The 17,435-nt window shown below is 37.9% G+C and overlaps 1 protein-coding gene across 1 annotated transcript in view; it reads left to right on the forward strand.

Annotated features, from left to right (window-relative positions):
• The window catches only part of ARHGAP21 (Rho GTPase activating protein 21), a gene marked incomplete at its 3' end in the record, with an annotated part of 75,951 nt that overhangs the window by 25,199 nt on the left and 33,317 nt on the right, over positions 1-17,435 (forward strand). Inside the window, exons 4-5 of the mRNA XM_010194174.1 lie at positions 8,636-8,728; positions 12,581-12,659. Of these exons, the coding sequence (XP_010192476.1) occupies positions 8,636-8,728; positions 12,581-12,659 (172 nt within the window). The remainder of the gene's footprint in view (positions 1-8,635; positions 8,729-12,580; positions 12,660-17,435) is intronic.

Genomic DNA, 17,435 nt, shown 5'->3' on the forward strand with positions numbered 1-17,435 from the left:
GAGGGACAGGTTGGGAGTATGCAGAGGTTGATTTGCTTTGTTTTCAAGTTGTAAGGGAGCAGCAGGGATGTGTAGAGCTCTGACTTGGGAATATGTGTTACATTGACCAGCCTGTATTAACCTGGAGTATTTCTTATGTGTGTTTTGAAGATGGTATGCGATAAGTATTCTTCCTGTTTTCTGGAGTTGTCCTATTTCAAAATCTTATTTAAGAGGTATCTCATAGGCAGAAGTCTCCCAGGAGACGACTATAGGAATATTTGAAGACAAGCTGAAAAATACCTATACCTATTAAAAATAGTAATTATTAAAAATAAGCGTTATATTAAAAACTTGCACTGTCAACATGCAGCAAGTGGTGCTGGAGAAAACCATCTCACTGCCATGCTTTGTGTCATTTCATTTTGCATTTAATATGGTGAATATGTTGTTGTCCTTCAAAAACACCTTGAAGCTGTAGTTGGAGAAACACAGGTTTAGTACATATTAAATGAGTTGGTTGTTCCTTGTATCTTTGTCATAAAACATGTTTTTCTTCAAAAATGTTTGGCTTGTGGATCATGATTAAAATGAGCACTAATAAGTATATAGAAATAATCTGAAAGGAATTTCATCTTTCATATGAGAGCTAAGTTATTTTATGTTTAATGCAGTGCCTGGAAATCTAGTACTATAATCCAGTGTCATATATTTTTAATAGGATGTTCTCACTTTCCTACTTTGTCTTCTATTTCTATCTAGGAGTATCTATAGCAGCTAGCAGCTTTATCTTCCCATAAAAATGAAAGGTCAGTTAGGTATATTGCTCAGTGTCTTTTTCTGTAGAAACTGAGTGTGCACTTTCTAATGGTACTTTAGAGATCTGTTTTAACTGAGATTTCTAGCTTACTAAATTGTGATCACTAGGCTATTTTTTATGTGCATAATTGTGGATTAAAGTTTCTACCCTTCGGTTGTGTTAGCTAAATAGCTCTGATTTATCACCTGAGCCCCTTCTGCTCTGTACAAGTCTGCTTTGACCAGAGCCTTTGTGGGAAGAGCAGAAAAAATGGAGGAAAAGCTTTTTATTCCTTTCTGCTGCTTACATAGTGCCTTGAGTTTTTTTATGTTTTATTTCTTTTAACAGACTTAATTTCTGTAACGTGCTTTCTGTTTTCCCAGAATTTAATTTAATACCACATTTTCTAACATCGTCTGTCAGATCAGTCTGTTACGAAATAAACTAATTGTACCTGTGATGATGGAAACAAGGTAGATAAGGAACAAGAGAATGAACATGAAGGCAAGTATTTGGAAAGGTCAGAGATTGCTGGGATGATACGGTCTGAGGTATATGATAGTGGAATTAGGAGTAAGAGATGAGAGGTATGCAACACTAATGCTTTAGGATAGTGCCAGCATAAATTGTCCTTTTTTGTGGATTTTTAATCCAGCTTTATTTTTTAGCATTTTTTTCGATTTAAAAGAATTGGGAAAAAAAATCATAATACTGGCAAATAATGCAATGGGAAAACACGATTTTGGAGAGTTTCTATTTAGGCTGAAACTGTGTTTGCTTTCCATAACAATGCCAGATTTTTTTCTCTCCTTCTCCCCCGCTCCCCCATGAAGATGAAGTTGAGGCTGTATTCGTCAAACAGTTTAAGAGCAAGAGAAGAAATACCTTCTTCGAGGTACCTAATCAATGCCAGAGGTGCTTTCAGTATTAACTGACTGTATTTTTCCTGTATCGCAGAGTTGAGTGCCAGGTGTTTCTCTGCTAAATGACTCAACAGCACAAATTTATTTCTTATCATCCCCTTTTATAAGCTCATCCCTGGCACTGTATTTTGCTTAGTGTTTGTTTTTTTTTTTAGTTGAGTTAATTTGTGCTTAACAGTGGGTGAAATAAGCTCTGTTGGGTCTGGGCTGGGACTCTTGGGCTCCTTTGCTGTAATAGATTGCTAGTGGGGAAATGCTTACTTTGTATGAAATTCAGTTTGCAGATTATAAAATGCAGAATGGTCTTTATTTGGACTGTCTCAGTTAAATGTAATCCTGACAGTTTTGTTATGTATATTTCATTTAGTGAAGTCTCTGATATAAATTTAAGTTCTGCTGTACTTTCAGCAATTTCTTTTTGAGTAGCTTGGGAAATGATGGGCAAACTTTTGATTCGTTAATCATCTAGAAGCATTTGTCCCACTGGAGCTGTATGTACTTTGCCTTAAAGGCGTCCCAGGAATTGCTGCTGCTTGGCATTGATGAACTAACAGAGTGCAAATGCCTTGGATATCCAAAAGCAGACTTGTAGATCTTCATGTTCAAGTGGACTATTTCTCCCTCTTGTGTCAGAGAAGGAGGAACAAAAGAGCCTGTTGTATTTCAATAATTTGAGATGTTTCACAGGGCTGGCGATTCTTTAGTATGAAAATGAAAGCCACCCTTGATATCTGCTGAGCATAGAGTCAGGAATAAAACTACTCTGTATAAGATTAACAAAATTCTGTAGCCTTTATTCAGTTCCTGTGTTATGAAGATATCTAAGCACGGTTCAGCTGTCCTGAGCGAAAGATTTTTTTTCTCCAAAATTTTTGTATTCCAAAGTAGCATTTTAGGGGATTAAGCTAGAATTGGCACATGGATAAAATTAATTTCTATGTCAACTTTAAGGGAGTTAGCAGTTCTGCTGTGTGTCTCCCTGCTCCCCTGGCCCCCAACCATAAATCACGTGTAAATGTTAACAACTCTTAGTTCTACTGTTCTGATTAAAAGTAGCATTATTTTTTTTTTAATACTCCCTTATATCAAGGAGAAACTGCCTATTAGATTTTCGTTATTTTGTAATCATAGAATGGTTTGGGTTGGAAGGGACCTTAAAGCTCATCCAGTCCAACCCCTGCCATGGGCAGGGACACCTCCCACCAGCCCAGGCTGCCCAAAGCCCTGTCCAACCTGGCCTTGAACACTTCCAGGGAGGGGGCATCCACAACTTCCCTGGGCAACCTGTGCCAGTGTCTCACCACCCTCACGATAAACTATTTCTTCCTAATATCTAGTCTAAATCTACCCTCTTCCAGTTTAAAACCATTCCTCCTCGTTCTGTCGCTACCTGCCCTTGTAAAAAGTCCTTCCCCAACTTTCCTCTGGGACCCCTTCAGGAACTGGAAGGCTGCAATAAGGTCCCTCTGGAGCCTTCTCTTCTCCAGGCTGAATAGCCCCAACTCTCTCAGCCAGTCCTTGTAGGAGAGGTGCTCCAGCCCTCTGATCATCTCCTCCTCTGGACCCACTCCTACAGCTCCACTTCTGCCATCTCAAACATTTATCAGGAAAGCTTCCTTGTAACTTGGCAATGGGAAGCTTACTTTCTCCTGTCAGACTGTGAAGGTTGTATTGACTTGTAGTCTCCGCTAGAAGGTGCAGGTAGTATAAAGGTTAGATCATAAATGATGATAAATACATGTGTTATGAAGAAAGTCTTTGATTTTACTTGACATTAATTTGAACAGTACTTGAAACAAGATACAACTCTCTTAATTCTGTAGCTCCTACTTTGATCTCACTGGTTACTGAAGGTAGCAGTTAGTATTTTTTTGGTTGAATATTGCTGACTAATTAGAAGATTTACATAAAACTATGAAAAATGTTGACTAGAAAAAGTCTGGTTGCGGTAAACTGCTTTTCTGTATTTGTCTTGCATTTAATTATAGGTGTTTGTACTTCTTCAGACTACTTAGCTTTTTAAAGACTTTCCTGATTACTATCCTTCCTTAAGCCAATGAGTTTTTGCCTTGAGCCATCTATTTACTTGGTGGTTTGTTTTTATTTCTTTATTTCTGATGATACTGAATCCCTGAAGTAAACATTCAGGCACTAGTTTGCCTTCTCTAAAGTTAACATTCACTTAAGGGAGTGGTTGCCCTCCAAGGAATATTTTAGATGCTCTGTTAGTGAAACTACATTCCTGCCTGGGCAATAAATTGAGTTTTAATTTACGCTGACTGATGACCGTTTACTCATGCTGGAGACTTCTGTGTGCTTACAAGACTGAGAAAGGAAAGGACAACTCTATTTATGGGACTGCTTTTCAGTTCCTGGTCAGCTAACTTGTGTACTTAGCAACTTTATATGGTTCTGTTTCTTTTAATGTTCTTGCATGAGACTGCCCCTCTGTTTGTAGCCACACTTGTGGAGAAATTAAATAAACACGGAATTCTATGAAAAAGAAGTTGTGCTTTCCATCTGCACTGCTGCTTTGCACGTGAGCCTGTTTCTGGCAGCTTCTTGTTCTTGCCTGTTCTCTGTGTGATGTCTTGTTTGTCACTTGGATTTGAAGATTTGGGAGAAATTGTCTTGTTTGCTGGTAGCCTGCAACATAGTGATTAATTATAAAGTTGTTTATGAAGGTACAGAGGATAGAGGAGGGAAAGTCGTATTCAGTAATGAGCACTGGAAAAGCACAGGCCATCAGAATAGATTATTTCAGTTAGAAGTGACCTACAGTGATCATCTGATCCAACTGCCCGACCAATACAGTGCTGACCAAAAGTTAAAGCATTGTCCATATTCCTCTTAAATGCTGGCAGGCTTTAGGCATCAACCACCTCTAGGAAATTTGTTTCAGTGTTTGTCCGCCCTCTCAGTGAAGAAATGCTTCCTGCTCTCCAGTCAGATACTGCCCTGGTGCAGCTTTGAACCATTTCCGCACATCCTGTCACTGGATACCAGGGAGAAGAGACCAGCACCTCTCTCTCCACTTCCCCTCCTCAGGAAGCTGTAGAGAGCAGCGAGGTCGCCCCTCAGCCTCCTTTTCTCCAAGCCAGACAAGCCCAAAGTCCTCAGCTGCTCCTCAAGACATTCCTTCCAGCCCTTTCACTAGCTTTGTTGCCCTCCTCTGGATGTACTCAAGGACCCTCGTATCCCACCTAAATGTGGCGCCCAGAACTGCACAGAGTACTGGAGGTGAGACTGGATCAGCACTGAATACAGGAGGATAATCGTCTGTTTTGCCTGGCTGTTTGTGCTGTTTTTGATGCACCCCACGATGTGATTTGCCCTCTTTGCTGCCAGGGCATGCTGCTGACTGATGCTGAGCCTGCTGTGAGCAGCACCCCCAGAGCCCTTCCTGCAGAGCCGCACGCCTGTCCTAGTTTGTACTTGTGCCTGGAAGGGTATGGGTAAGGCTGTGTGTCTGACAGACGAATAATGTGAGCTGCTTGACTGTTCTCTGCTGTATTGCCTTGTAAGGAACTGCTGGTATGCTCAAAAAAAATTAGGCCTTTAGATATTAGAAAGGAAAAGAGTGAATCTGGCCTGTTACTGTGATGATCTGCTCTAGATGGTGGGCTTTGGAAGGAGGGAAGTTTAGGCTCATGCTTTGGACAGCATCTTGCTTTTGCCTGATAATTGGGTACAGACGGGGCCCAGTGGAGATTTAGGCACAACTAACTGGAAATGTAGGGATTGTTAAATTTTGAGACATAAGGTAAATTACTAGATTATCCATTTTACATGGAATTTATTTCTGTAATGTTTGAGTGCCCATCTACAAGATTTTTTACTCCTCAGTTGACCTGAAGAAAGTATAATTATCTCCTACTGTCAAAAAATACTGTTTAGCTTTGCTTGAGTTTTGAAGTCAAAATATAAGCATACAATTTGATGCTACATATTCAAGTTCATTTATATGTTATTGATGGAAAGAAGTTCTGGTTTGCATCCAAGTATGTAAAAGACCAAAGAGAAATGAATAGCATGTATTCATCTACTGAAGCCTGGGAGTCCTAGTTTTTTTCCTCATCTTTACTTGTATTTGCATATTACTGAGCTGTAAAATGAGGCTGTAAATGTAAACAACATTTTAAACCTGATTTTTTTTGCCCCTAAATTGATCTTTAGGGTGGTGGTTCACCTGTCAGGAAGAAGAATATCGCCTCCTTCCATGTGTACGACAAAGAACCAAGTTTAATGTGTAATTGGCTTTGTGAATTGGTCCATGAAATTAGGTGTAAAAACCACAAGTGGGTGCTGGTAGTCCTGAAGAACCTCTTGGTGTAGCTGATAAGTTGGTCAGGAATCAGATGTTCAGAGAAGCCTTCAGTCTCTGGTCTCCACAAGTTGGCATAGTTTTCTCTAACTCAGAAGTGGAAAGTGTAATAAAGGTGTTCTGTGGTTAAGATCGAATGGGAGTAACCTTCTCTGCTTGACCTCTTGCTTTGTGTGTTCGGGTATGGACAAGGAATGAAGTAACGTTTGAGTGTTAAACAAACTAGCAGTAAGCCACTATCAGTTTTTAATGAGCATTTTGTAAAGTAAGCAGAGGTAGCTGCTTGCTGTTGGGTTATAAGTATCAGATGTTAAGTGTTACCTATTAAATATGCCATGGGAGCTGGATTATTTTTATTTTTCTTGTCACTTTTGGGATTGTGTATCTTCAGTAAAAGATTAGGTGGCAACTCTGGAAAGGATGTTTGGTGGTCCTGTAAAAGGTCATATTTAACTTCAGTCTTGTACGTGGTTGAAGAAACCTTTGTTCAGAGCATCTGGGTAAATTATTCTTGGAGCTTGTCTAAACTTGCTGAAATGTTACTGCCTCCTAAAGGACAAGACCCATCATGTGTTCAGTGTCTATTTAAATCAGCAGATTAAAAATGAGAGATACTAGCTTTGTTCACAAAGAGCATTTTGTATATCTTGTAGCTGTGTCCTGCTAATCAAATTTTGAAGTATTTGGGGACTGAGCTGCCAGCTGGAGTTTCTTGATTTATAAGTCATTTGCTTTGTATATAGGAATTATCTGACTCTGTCAAATCAGCTGTTTGATTAGTCTCTACCAATCTGCAATTATTTTGAGAAGGCCATTTAGAGCCGTATGAGTAAGCCATTTTGTTCCACTGTTTTGTGGTAAAATGGCAGGACTCTGAGGGGCTGCGGAATGAAGGCATTAGGCTAAAACTTGCATTTAAAAAATGTGGATCAGAGTCAGAGGGAAGTCTGGTTTCGTGCATTTATTAAAATACTCCGAATAATGAACTGTTGCTATATAGAAAATGAACCAAAAAAGGAGTGAGGGGCAACTTACTTATATTCAATAAATAATGTTGTGGCTTAGTCAGCATGGCCAGGTAGATATTCAAAGCTGTAGCAGAAGTACGGCCAAAGCAGTGCTGTTTGTGCAGAAGTCAAGAGGTTGGTCGCTGAAGAGGTGGTTGGAACCTCATACTTCATTTTTAAGGTGTGTTTCTTTTCCAGCAATGTCGGTTTTAAGTAATCCCTTTATTATGCGCTGCCGTTCCCTCTTTTTTCCCAGACCCAGCTTTTCAGCCCATGCCAGTTCCCCCGGCTGGGTGGTGTTTCCCCAGCTGTGAGCGTGGTGCAGGAGCAGTTACTGGTGGTAGGGACTGGGAGGGACTGAGGCTGTTAAAGCCAGCGCTGGCACCGTAAAAGCTGCCTGTGACCTTGGGGGCTCTGCCACTGGTTCTGGGAGTGCTCATGCTTTGCACCATGCAGGACATTGAAAACAGACACTGAAATTAAGTTCAGTGCAGCCTTCTGGCAGACTGGAAATAAGGTTTCAGATTTCATTTTGGGGTGAGGTGTTTTTTTTTGTTTGGGGTTTTCTGGGGTTTTTGTTTTTAGCTCACTAGCATAAAAATTACACGAGTGAAGCTGTGTAGGAGCTGTAGAATGGCTTAATCCAGCTACAAACAGATGTGACTCAGGACAACATCACTGTATTTTAGCCTGCAGTATAACTGTGGAGCTTTTTGTGTTGAGGTTTCGTTCGTGTGGGGTTTTATGGGTGTTGGGGTTTTTTGTTTGGTTTTTTTTATTGTACTTCACACACACGTGTGGACACTCCCAATATTTGGAAGCAGTGGCTACTTCAACTAAGAATTACTTAGCTTTGGCATGAATCTGAAAGCACAAAGGTGCCCGTGTTTCTGGAAGCATAGAAATTAAATGGACACTGAGAAGGCAAGAGAATATGCAGGTATTATGGTTTCTAACTGCTGTAGATCAACTTCTGTATTGGGTATATATGGATATGTACAACATGTGCAGACATGACAATTTACTTTGAATTTTGATAAATCTTCAGGAAAACTTTAGTCTTCATCTTGGAGCATCTGAAAAACACTGCTAGAAAAATGAGTGTTACAGTTCCATGAGGACTACAAATCAATATTGTTTTTTTCTTCTAAGAAAAGATTTAAAATTGTATTTTTTAGTTTGCACTACTAATTCTTACTTAGTTTCTCTGGCTTTACATCTTATGCCAGATAATAGTCTAGAATAGGAGGGGATAATTCTTAGTGAATAGTGCAGACATCAGTATGAGTGAGAATGGTGTAGCGATGAGATGATGAAATGATACCAAAAAATACCACCTACTGGGACATATTCACAAGTTTAAGCTTGAGATATATCTCTCCCCTCCCCTTTCTTTTTCCTCCCAGCACCTAAAAGATCTTTAATGTAGCCAAACGATGTTCTCTTTAGAACTCCTAATCTCCCTTCCCTCACCCCAAATCGAACTGGCGTATTTAATGTAATGATGAACATGGCAGGATTTAATTTCAAAATAATTCTTAAAGTAAAAACATTGTAATGTAGTATAATTAAATGCTTTTAATAAACATTCTTTTTTCCTCAGGAAAGCAAAGAAATAGACTGGAGCCTATGGATACCATATTCGTTAAACAAGTGAAGGAGGGTGGACCTGCTTTTGAAGCTGGATTGTGCACAGGTATTGTTACTCTGTAACACCAATAGCAAGTTTGTGTGCGTGATGTAAAATAGATATGATTAAAGCTTCTGCGTGTAGTTCTGTCTTCCACTTAAACCTTGTTCTTTCCTTCAGAAGCTTGAAACCTCTCTCTTAAATTGTTCTCCGGTGTTTTTAACCTCAAAAGCACCATTGTGTTCTCTCAGGAAGTGCTATATAAAATATATTAAGGCATTAAAGTCTTAGTCTTTTTGCCTTATTAACTTTTAAAAAAGTAGGAACAAGTGTATGATAAAACACATGAGGAGAAAGAGAAAATGGAGGAAAATAACACCTGTAAGCTATTTCTTTTTCTTTGTGACAAATTGATAACCTCAAAACATTCAGGTTTTTGTCCTTTAAATTAAAGTATCCAGTCTCCTTTAGATTAAATGGAAACAATCCACAGCTACCTCTGATTGAATCAAACAACTGAACAAAACTCGATAAGAAATTTTCAGAGCAGAAAACATGTTTTTTTGTGAAGTACCAGGTACTTTGTCACACCTTTTATTTAAGTGTTAAAGGAAAAAAAACAACAAGCTGTGTTAGAAAGGAAAGTCTTACAGGTGATAAAACAGTAAGTTATGTAGGTGGACACTGCTACAAACACTGATTTCTGTTCTTAAAAATTTGGAAAAATGTGAGTGCTATGAAAGGATTGTGTTTGTGTCAATATTGGGATGTTGATATTTTCTTTTGAAAAATTATGTACAGACATTTGACTGGAATAGGATATTTTTTGTATCTTTCTTCCTAAATAAATAAATAAATAAATTGTAGGCGGATCAGCAATTTTAAAACACCATTAGATCCTGCTTGTACAGCATAAGGCATTTTTCTTTTTAACTCCTCCTGAAGTAGTCAGTCAGGGAAGGGCTACTTTGGCTTTATTTTAATGCTATTATAAAGAAATGTTTTGACTTGATAAAACACAGCATCTGTTGAAGTTGTACAGAGGAGCCATGTTAATTTCTACTCTCTTTAGTGTTTGCCAAATCGAAAGAAATCAAATCTGTAGAAAATAAGTTATTTTTAGGCATAGAAGAGATTTTTGGAGCCCAGAATAAACAGCAGAAAATAGATGAGAAAATACATTTTTAAATTACCAGAATATTCTTCTTAAACACACTGCTGATACCAGTTGTATCTAATTAGGTCATGCCACTATTTCTTGTTTAAAACTTGAGAGTGAAATATATTTCTGTATCTCTGTCTTGAAATTATATTATAAAACAGAGAATGATCAGCCAGCCTCAGATACAGACACTGTGTACATTTCTTATTTTGTAGAATCAGCTGTATGGGGTTTGTTTTGTTTTAAAGTCAACTTGGCTTTGTTTTGTGATCACACTAATGGAAAGAAAATACTCGAAAATCTAATACGAGTTTAGGTAGTTATGTTTGTCAGTTGTCATTTCACTGCTGCAGGGTTTTCTGTGTAATACTGAAAGTCTCAACACAGGCTTTGTTACCCAGCATCAGTGAGCTCTGTCTGAGGAGCTCACCTGACTGCTACTCACCAGAGAGCATGGAGTACTCTTGGAAACTGGAGGAATAGGTTAAGACAGCTTATTCTGAGTATTTTTGAGTACTTCCGTAAAATTACCTTCTTTTAGAGTTAGAAAGATCTTACTTTCCCCATTTAACCTTGTGAGAGATTTCATTTAAAAACAAAAATTCTGAGTTCCAAACATAAATATTAGAAATACTGAAATACAGACAGTCAAAACAGATCCACATTTCTCATGTCATGATCTCCATACTGTCATATAGGTTTAAGTGCTTTCACATTAATTTCTAGTTTGATCAAAGGTGTTTAATGAGCCACCAGATTGAGAGAGCACTATAAATTTTGCGCTTCTATGTATTTTTTTGTACTACAGGCACTGGCCTTTCCCTTTTATACGTACCTGAAACTGAGCAAAGTTGTATTTTGCAGAGCTGTGTAATCAGTTCTGCAGTGTGTGCTGCCTGAGTTTTTTGGCAGGTTCATTGGATGTGTGCTTTAAGTAGACTTGTTTCACCGCTGTGTGTAACCTAGTCTGTTTCTTTGAAAACTAAAAGCTGCACAAGAGTAGATAAGAGGATACAGTGTACTTTAAAGATATTTCTAATTGCATCTTTTAGTGGGAATACCGAGTAAAGATCTGTATCTGTGGGCAAGTTCTGAAACAGCCTGGAAAAAAAGCCAGTTTTAAGTTCCAGAGAAGGATCTGGTGTGTTCTGAGGAAGTCTTGCTGTGCGACCCAGCAGGACAGGGCTCAGAGCTTGTAAATAAGAATATTTTTTGGCACAAACTATAACATTTCGTTCACCTGCAACTTTTTTAAAGGATTTATTTATTTGATACTCAGCATTTCAGTGACTTTGTTTTCATGACAGTCCAGTTTCTCAGCCTAATTAAGGTGTTCATGTGTATGCAATGGAATAGGGTTTGGGATCCTTCACAGATGCCAATCAGCCATGTGGGTTGCCAGCAGCTGTTAAATGTTGCCACCAAACTTTCTTGCATCACTTAGGAAGCAAGAGACAAAACTCAGAGTTATTTCAGGTGAGGAAAAGGGCAATAACCAGCTGATAAAAGAGCGCATATAAACTTCTACAGAGTTGAAGATATGGTACCGAATTATTTGCGTGATGTTATGTCGTGTGTGCAGACTAAATTAAAACCAGTCAGCAGATCCATGTGGTTTGGTAAGTCTGGAAATCCCTGGGATCTCTATAGGGACCCTCCACAGAACGCAAACATTTAGAGTGTTATTGCCACCAAGTCAGGCTGAGTCTTGATACTGAACCACTTTTTCCTTGCTTTGATTTGATCATGCCAGAAATAGAAAAAGGGCTCTCAGTTTCTAAAGTGGTGTTGAAAAAGCCTTTGGCTTACTTTGCATGGGTCCTTTCTTTCCCTTCTTTCTCCAGCAGCTTTCCAAAGCTCCCTACTTGTAATCCTTAGACCATTTTTTCCTCATTAGTAGATTCAAGATACCTTTCTGCTCTTCTAGTCAGAGATGATGTAAATACCATTTTTAGTGAAGGAATAGGATGGGTCTTTCATCAAAACCTGAAAATAACTCTCCATTATACATTTGCCACTTAATGTATGAGAGTATATGAAGCTCTTAATGAGGAAGGTGCAACAAACTATTTGGAGAAATCTGATAAAAGTGATGTTAGGTTTAAAGATTGATCTGTATCAATAAGAAAGAACCCAAACTGCCCAATATGCATTTGAAGAGGCAGTAATGTCTTGGAAACAACCCAGGTTATTCTGAGGAAGGAGGAAACTGGAGCCTCTCAGAGTACTTGTTCTTTGTTTCTGAGAAGGAAAAAGTACAAAACTGCAATATTTGTTGCAATTAAAGGAGATGTGTACAGTTACACCTGGCAGTGTTCTGAGTTAAAGTTTGACTTGGTTTTGAGGTTAAGTGCTGGAATTAAATGCCTACGTATAATTCGTTGAGAATTGCGTCCAGTTGTCAGTACATGTTACCGTATGTCAAAAGCTTTATTTTGAAGATGGATACTTAAGTGAGCCTCTGGTATAGCGTACACCTGCCTTTGTGGTTTTCTTGGTGATTCATTTGGAAGCTTAGAGTAAGATACCACATCTAAAAATCTTCTGAGAAGAGTAGAAACTCGACATCCTGTGTATGGTTACATGTAGCTGTATTGTGCATCTTTTATTTTCGTATTTTTTCATTTTTAAAGAAGACTGACTTTGCGTTTAACATATTGATGATCTTGATTATTCTGAGTTACAGAGGTACAAAATAAGAATGATCAAAAAAAGTCTAGACAAATTAATTTAAGGTATAACTTTTCCCTTTACAGGTGACAGAATTATAAAAGTCAATGGTGAAAGTGTTATTGGGAAGACATATTCTCAAGTCATTGGTTTAATACAGAACAGGTAAGATTACTTTTTATACTAAGCAGGAAATGACCGTTTACAGTGGTTCTGAAAAAGTTATCGTATTTTTAAACTTTTTTTAACATACTCAGTTTTACTATTTCTGGTTTTGTGTATTTCCTGAGTGCTGAAGAAAGGTTTGAGAATAGGTGTGCTGAATTGTGCCTCAGTCCTTTTATGTCACTACTTGTCGCTTGTTAGCAAATCACACTGAGTGTTAGAGAGGAAGGTTGTCTAAACTTAAAATAGGCAGATTAGGTGTACGTACACCACACATGTATCTGTCAATTTAAAAAGAAAATTAGAAAAAAATGGCTTGCTTATGAGACCTGATAACTAGAAATGAATGTACTGGTAAAGGAAAAAATTTATGCTAGTGCACACCTGCAAAGCATCTGCGGTACATCTTGGCTTTCCTCTATTTTGCAGCAATTTATGAAGGTTGCACAGAGTTGAGGAAATAATATTTACTGCTCCTGCAGCTCACAAGGGCTTGTTAAATCCTGTCCATACATGAATCTAGATACTTGTTTTCTGTCTTATACCTGCCTCCATTTTTACAGTTTTGGTGGCAATATCTGTTCTATAGTAACAAGTTTCCAATGTAATAATGAGTTATGTGGAAAAAAGGTGTGTAATCATCAGCTTGGATGCATCCCAGGTGCATTTTTTCTGAGACAACAAAACTCTGTTCAGAGGAATGACAGGCAAGGTAGACTGAAATGTGTTTTGTCATTAATAATTTCTATGCAAGAGCTGGAAAGATGGAATCTTATTTTAATAACACTTAATGAAGATAGCACTAGCCATGTATTGGTTGATTTTTAATTTTGTTTGTACAGACAGCAATATCCTACAAGAGTGTTTACTCAAGATATAGAACATGTACCTGTTGGGCATGCGATGTAATCAGTGAATTAAATCTCTTACCTTAATCCCAAAAAAAGACACCAGTCACGTCTTCCAGTGGCCTTACATGACAGAGATTCTTAACTCTAGGTCTGCCTGTGAAGGAAGTTTTTCTTTTCAATGTAGGCACTGAACTGTTCCAGCAGAATGCAGCCCCTGCCTGCTGTGGATAAGCCATGGCTGGGGTAACACACTGCTGCATCTGCCCCCTCACTTCCACAAGTGCAGAGAGGATGAAGAGATGCTATTGTTGGTTAGGAGAGGAGAACAGTTTGTTGTCTTGTGCCAGTTCTGTACATCGTACAGATCATAACAAAAAGTCATGTGTATCCTTGAGTGTTTTATGCAGCACACATAAGCATCAAGAAGTCTTCAGCTGAACCTCTTAAGATAAACAGATAAATATTAGTTCTGATCCATAAAGGGAGCTCAGGCTCCAGATAGGGTCTGTCGTCTTTGTAGCTTACAGGCAATGTTTCACATATGACTAAAGAATGAACTCTAATTCTGTGTTTGAAAACAGTGTTTTTGGGCTCAGAGCAGTTTGTTCTGCACGAAAAGCATTTTTTCATTTTACTTGCCATTTCATGGCAAATAAAATTATGTTATGGTGTATGCTTCTTGCTTTAACATGCTCTTCGTGCATCAGCATAGCCATTCTGGGTTGGACTGATCTGTTTATGTCAGTATCCTCTCTTGTATTATCCGGTAGTGGATTCTTGGGAGAAGACTGTGGAAGCACTGAAATTATAGTGATACCTGGTCAAATAATTCTACACCACTTTCCAGAAATCCCTGGTTGCCGAACCAAAGGTTTTATCTGCATCACTTGATTTAATAGCTCTTGATAGGTTAGTCTTGCACAAGTTCACTTTTGATTGTGCTTAAACTCTTCATATTAAAAATGCCCAGTGACACAATTCTTGCTGTTTTGTGTTGTAGCTAATCTTTTACCCAGCACACCTTAGTTTCTTTCAGTAGGCTTTGTGCAAGCATCTTGCTGAAAGGCCTTTTGAAAAGCTAAGTTGTTGGTTGCAATCTCCTTTATTCATGACTAAAGACAGTTTCATTTCTAGTCTCAGTATGTTGTGTGATGGTTTTCTAGACAGTTTAATTATTGTTTTTAAATTTCAAATGTATTGCTGACTTTAAATGGTTACTGTCTTGTAGTTTTTCTGATCATCTTCAGAGCGGTTTTAAAGGATACAATTTTTATTCTCTCCTACCTCTGAAGAGAGAGTTCCCTCCTCACTGTTCAGCTGTTTTACAGTGAAGCTCAGTCTGGACCTACTGATACTTGAATTAGATTACTCCTGCAGCTCAATTTCCACAGCTACTCTTTATTTTTCTAGAAAGATGTTCAGTTGTGGCTGTTTGTTGTCTTTATATAATGCTGCAGACATCAGAACTTAGCTGCCTTAAATGAAATAGTCCCTATAAATTCCAGTGGGATTATGGATGGGATATGATACAGCCATGTTTTGTATTGTTCTGAGAAAAGTTTCAAACTGTGTCTAGAATCTTATCTGTTTTGCTCTGCGTGGAAACACCAAAGCTAAGCCTACACTGATTATTTGCTCTGGAAGGTGAAGGGCACACTTCAGAAGAACTGCTAGGAATAACCATGTCCTGTAACATCAGTCATGGGATCACTGCTAAGTCAAGGTTTCCTGCTCTTAACCAGGAGGTGTTAGTTTGGTCCATTAAGAATTTGTTCTCATCTGTTTACATAATCAACTCGGAGATGTTAATTACTAATGTAAACTCCATAAATTATTTATGGTTCTAAAGAAAACAAGAAGCAGATTCCAATTCCCAACTACCTTTTTTTTTAAACTGTAGGGAATTTAACTAACTCTATTCAGCTTGTCTCTTTTCACAGATTCTTCCTGAAAGTGTTTAGGTTACTCAGAAATGTACAGTTTAGCTACTGAATCAGTCTCATGATGGTCTTTGATTAGTGCTTTAGTTTGACTCTGAGTCAATAAAATTAAATTTAGCTCTCTAAATGTGTAATGCAGGTAATTTGTGTGATAGATATCTCTGAGAATTCACAAATACTGTGTCTAATATTTGAGTGTAAGCTGTCACTTTCTGTGTGGTGGTTCTTATTAACACTTTCTAGTTCATAACTTGCACGCACACTGCATAGTAAAATACACCAAAACTATTCCTTAGTACTTTTTATTCCTGATATGAGAATTGAAATACATTCTGGGAGCACTTACAAAATACAAATTAGGAAGATCCAAATTGTCTCCAGAAGGTTCTGCAGGCAAATGGGAATAGAACAGTTAAGTAGTGATTTGAATGATATAGAAAACATTGTTCCTGAATGAAACCCTTTCCTCTTTTGGATGGCTGCTAAAAAAGGTATTAGACTGTGTATGTGGATTTAATTGCTTTCTTAAAAAAAAAAAGCAGCACAGAATATATGTAAGAAAATGGTTTGTTCTGTATCAAGTTACATTCCTTTTATATAAAAAGTACTTGAAGAGGAGCAATGCACTTTGTCTTATTTTTAACTTCGGAAGTCTTCATCCTGCAAATAAGCATTAATTATTATGAAACTGTGAGTTGCCTGATAGAATTTACACGTGCATGCTACCCTCATGTAGAAATGAAGGCTGAACCCTTCATTGGAAGTGCCTCAAGCGATGGTATCTTTCATATTATCTTTTTGGTTTACAACTTGTAACTTCTTTGTATGGATATGAAACTATTTTAGGCAAAAGTCAGCTCCTGATGGAACTAATTATAAAAACTAATTTTAAACGGTTTTGCTGTTTGTACCTTCAGTCAGAATAGGGTGTGCTGTTGTAAATGCACATAAAAAGTAAATGCTTCTGTTTCTTAAAATTCAGCATTCTGAAAAATCTTTAAAAGGCTTCTGAAGTCTTATTTTTTCCTAGCTGTGCGTAGACTTAAAAAGAAAAACTTAAACCTGTCACTGCTGATCTTTGGTTTTAAAACTGAATTTATGCTGCTTGGTGAACACTTTTTTCAAAATGAATAATGGTTTGAGAAGACCGTGAAACCAGATACCCTTACTCTGCTATTTTGGAATGCAGCCTTACATCTGCGGTCACTAACAAATGGAAGAGGAACTACAAAATAAAAACATTTTTCATATAAGAGAGCATAATAAATCACAGGTTACATGTTTGAGAAGATGGCTTTCCTCTCTGCAGAAATTAGAAACCTGGTCCTTCTTGGTGCTCTTACAGACTGTACTGTGTGCCCTGAGGTTGGTGGCCAGTCTCTGCTGATTCTGTCTTTTTTCAGTAAATGTGTAACTGACTGGTACAGATACGCTAAATTTTAGTCTGAAGTATCCTCTTAGGTTGTATGCCTCTTTTCTTGTGCTGGTATCAGTGAATTTGTATAAATACTATTTTTTCTTGTGATGTGTAGTGTCAGATTTTTGAGTAACAGTCATAATCTCTTCTTTTTCTGTTTTTTGAGCCTAGTTAAAATAGTCTGTACAGGCCATCCCCTTGTAGTCTTCTGAACCTGGTCCAGTTTACATTTAAAGAATGTGAATGGAGTATTTATCTGTCTGAGATGAGGCAATGAATTCAGCTGTTCTGTATCCAATGTTACAAGCATATACTTCTCTTATGCTTGTGAAAACTTTTTTCTGGTAGATGCTAACTATAGGTTTCAGTATTTTACAATATTTGACTCTGGATAAGTGATACATTGTACATTAAGTGTCCTGATTTTGCCTGTATTTAAATTAAGTTGATCGAACTATCTGGATCCCTGGATCTTTATGCTGCTGCTGCTTTTGGTTTCAGTAATTCAGCCTGACAAACTCAGCACTTAAAAATAGCAGGGATTTTTATCCATATTTCAGATGTCAAA

Source organism: Mesitornis unicolor, unplaced genomic scaffold, assembly GCF_000695765.1.
Source record: "Mesitornis unicolor isolate BGI_N332 unplaced genomic scaffold, ASM69576v1 scaffold50351, whole genome shotgun sequence".
Classification (NCBI taxonomy): Eukaryota; Metazoa; Chordata; class Aves; order Mesitornithiformes; family Mesitornithidae; genus Mesitornis; species Mesitornis unicolor.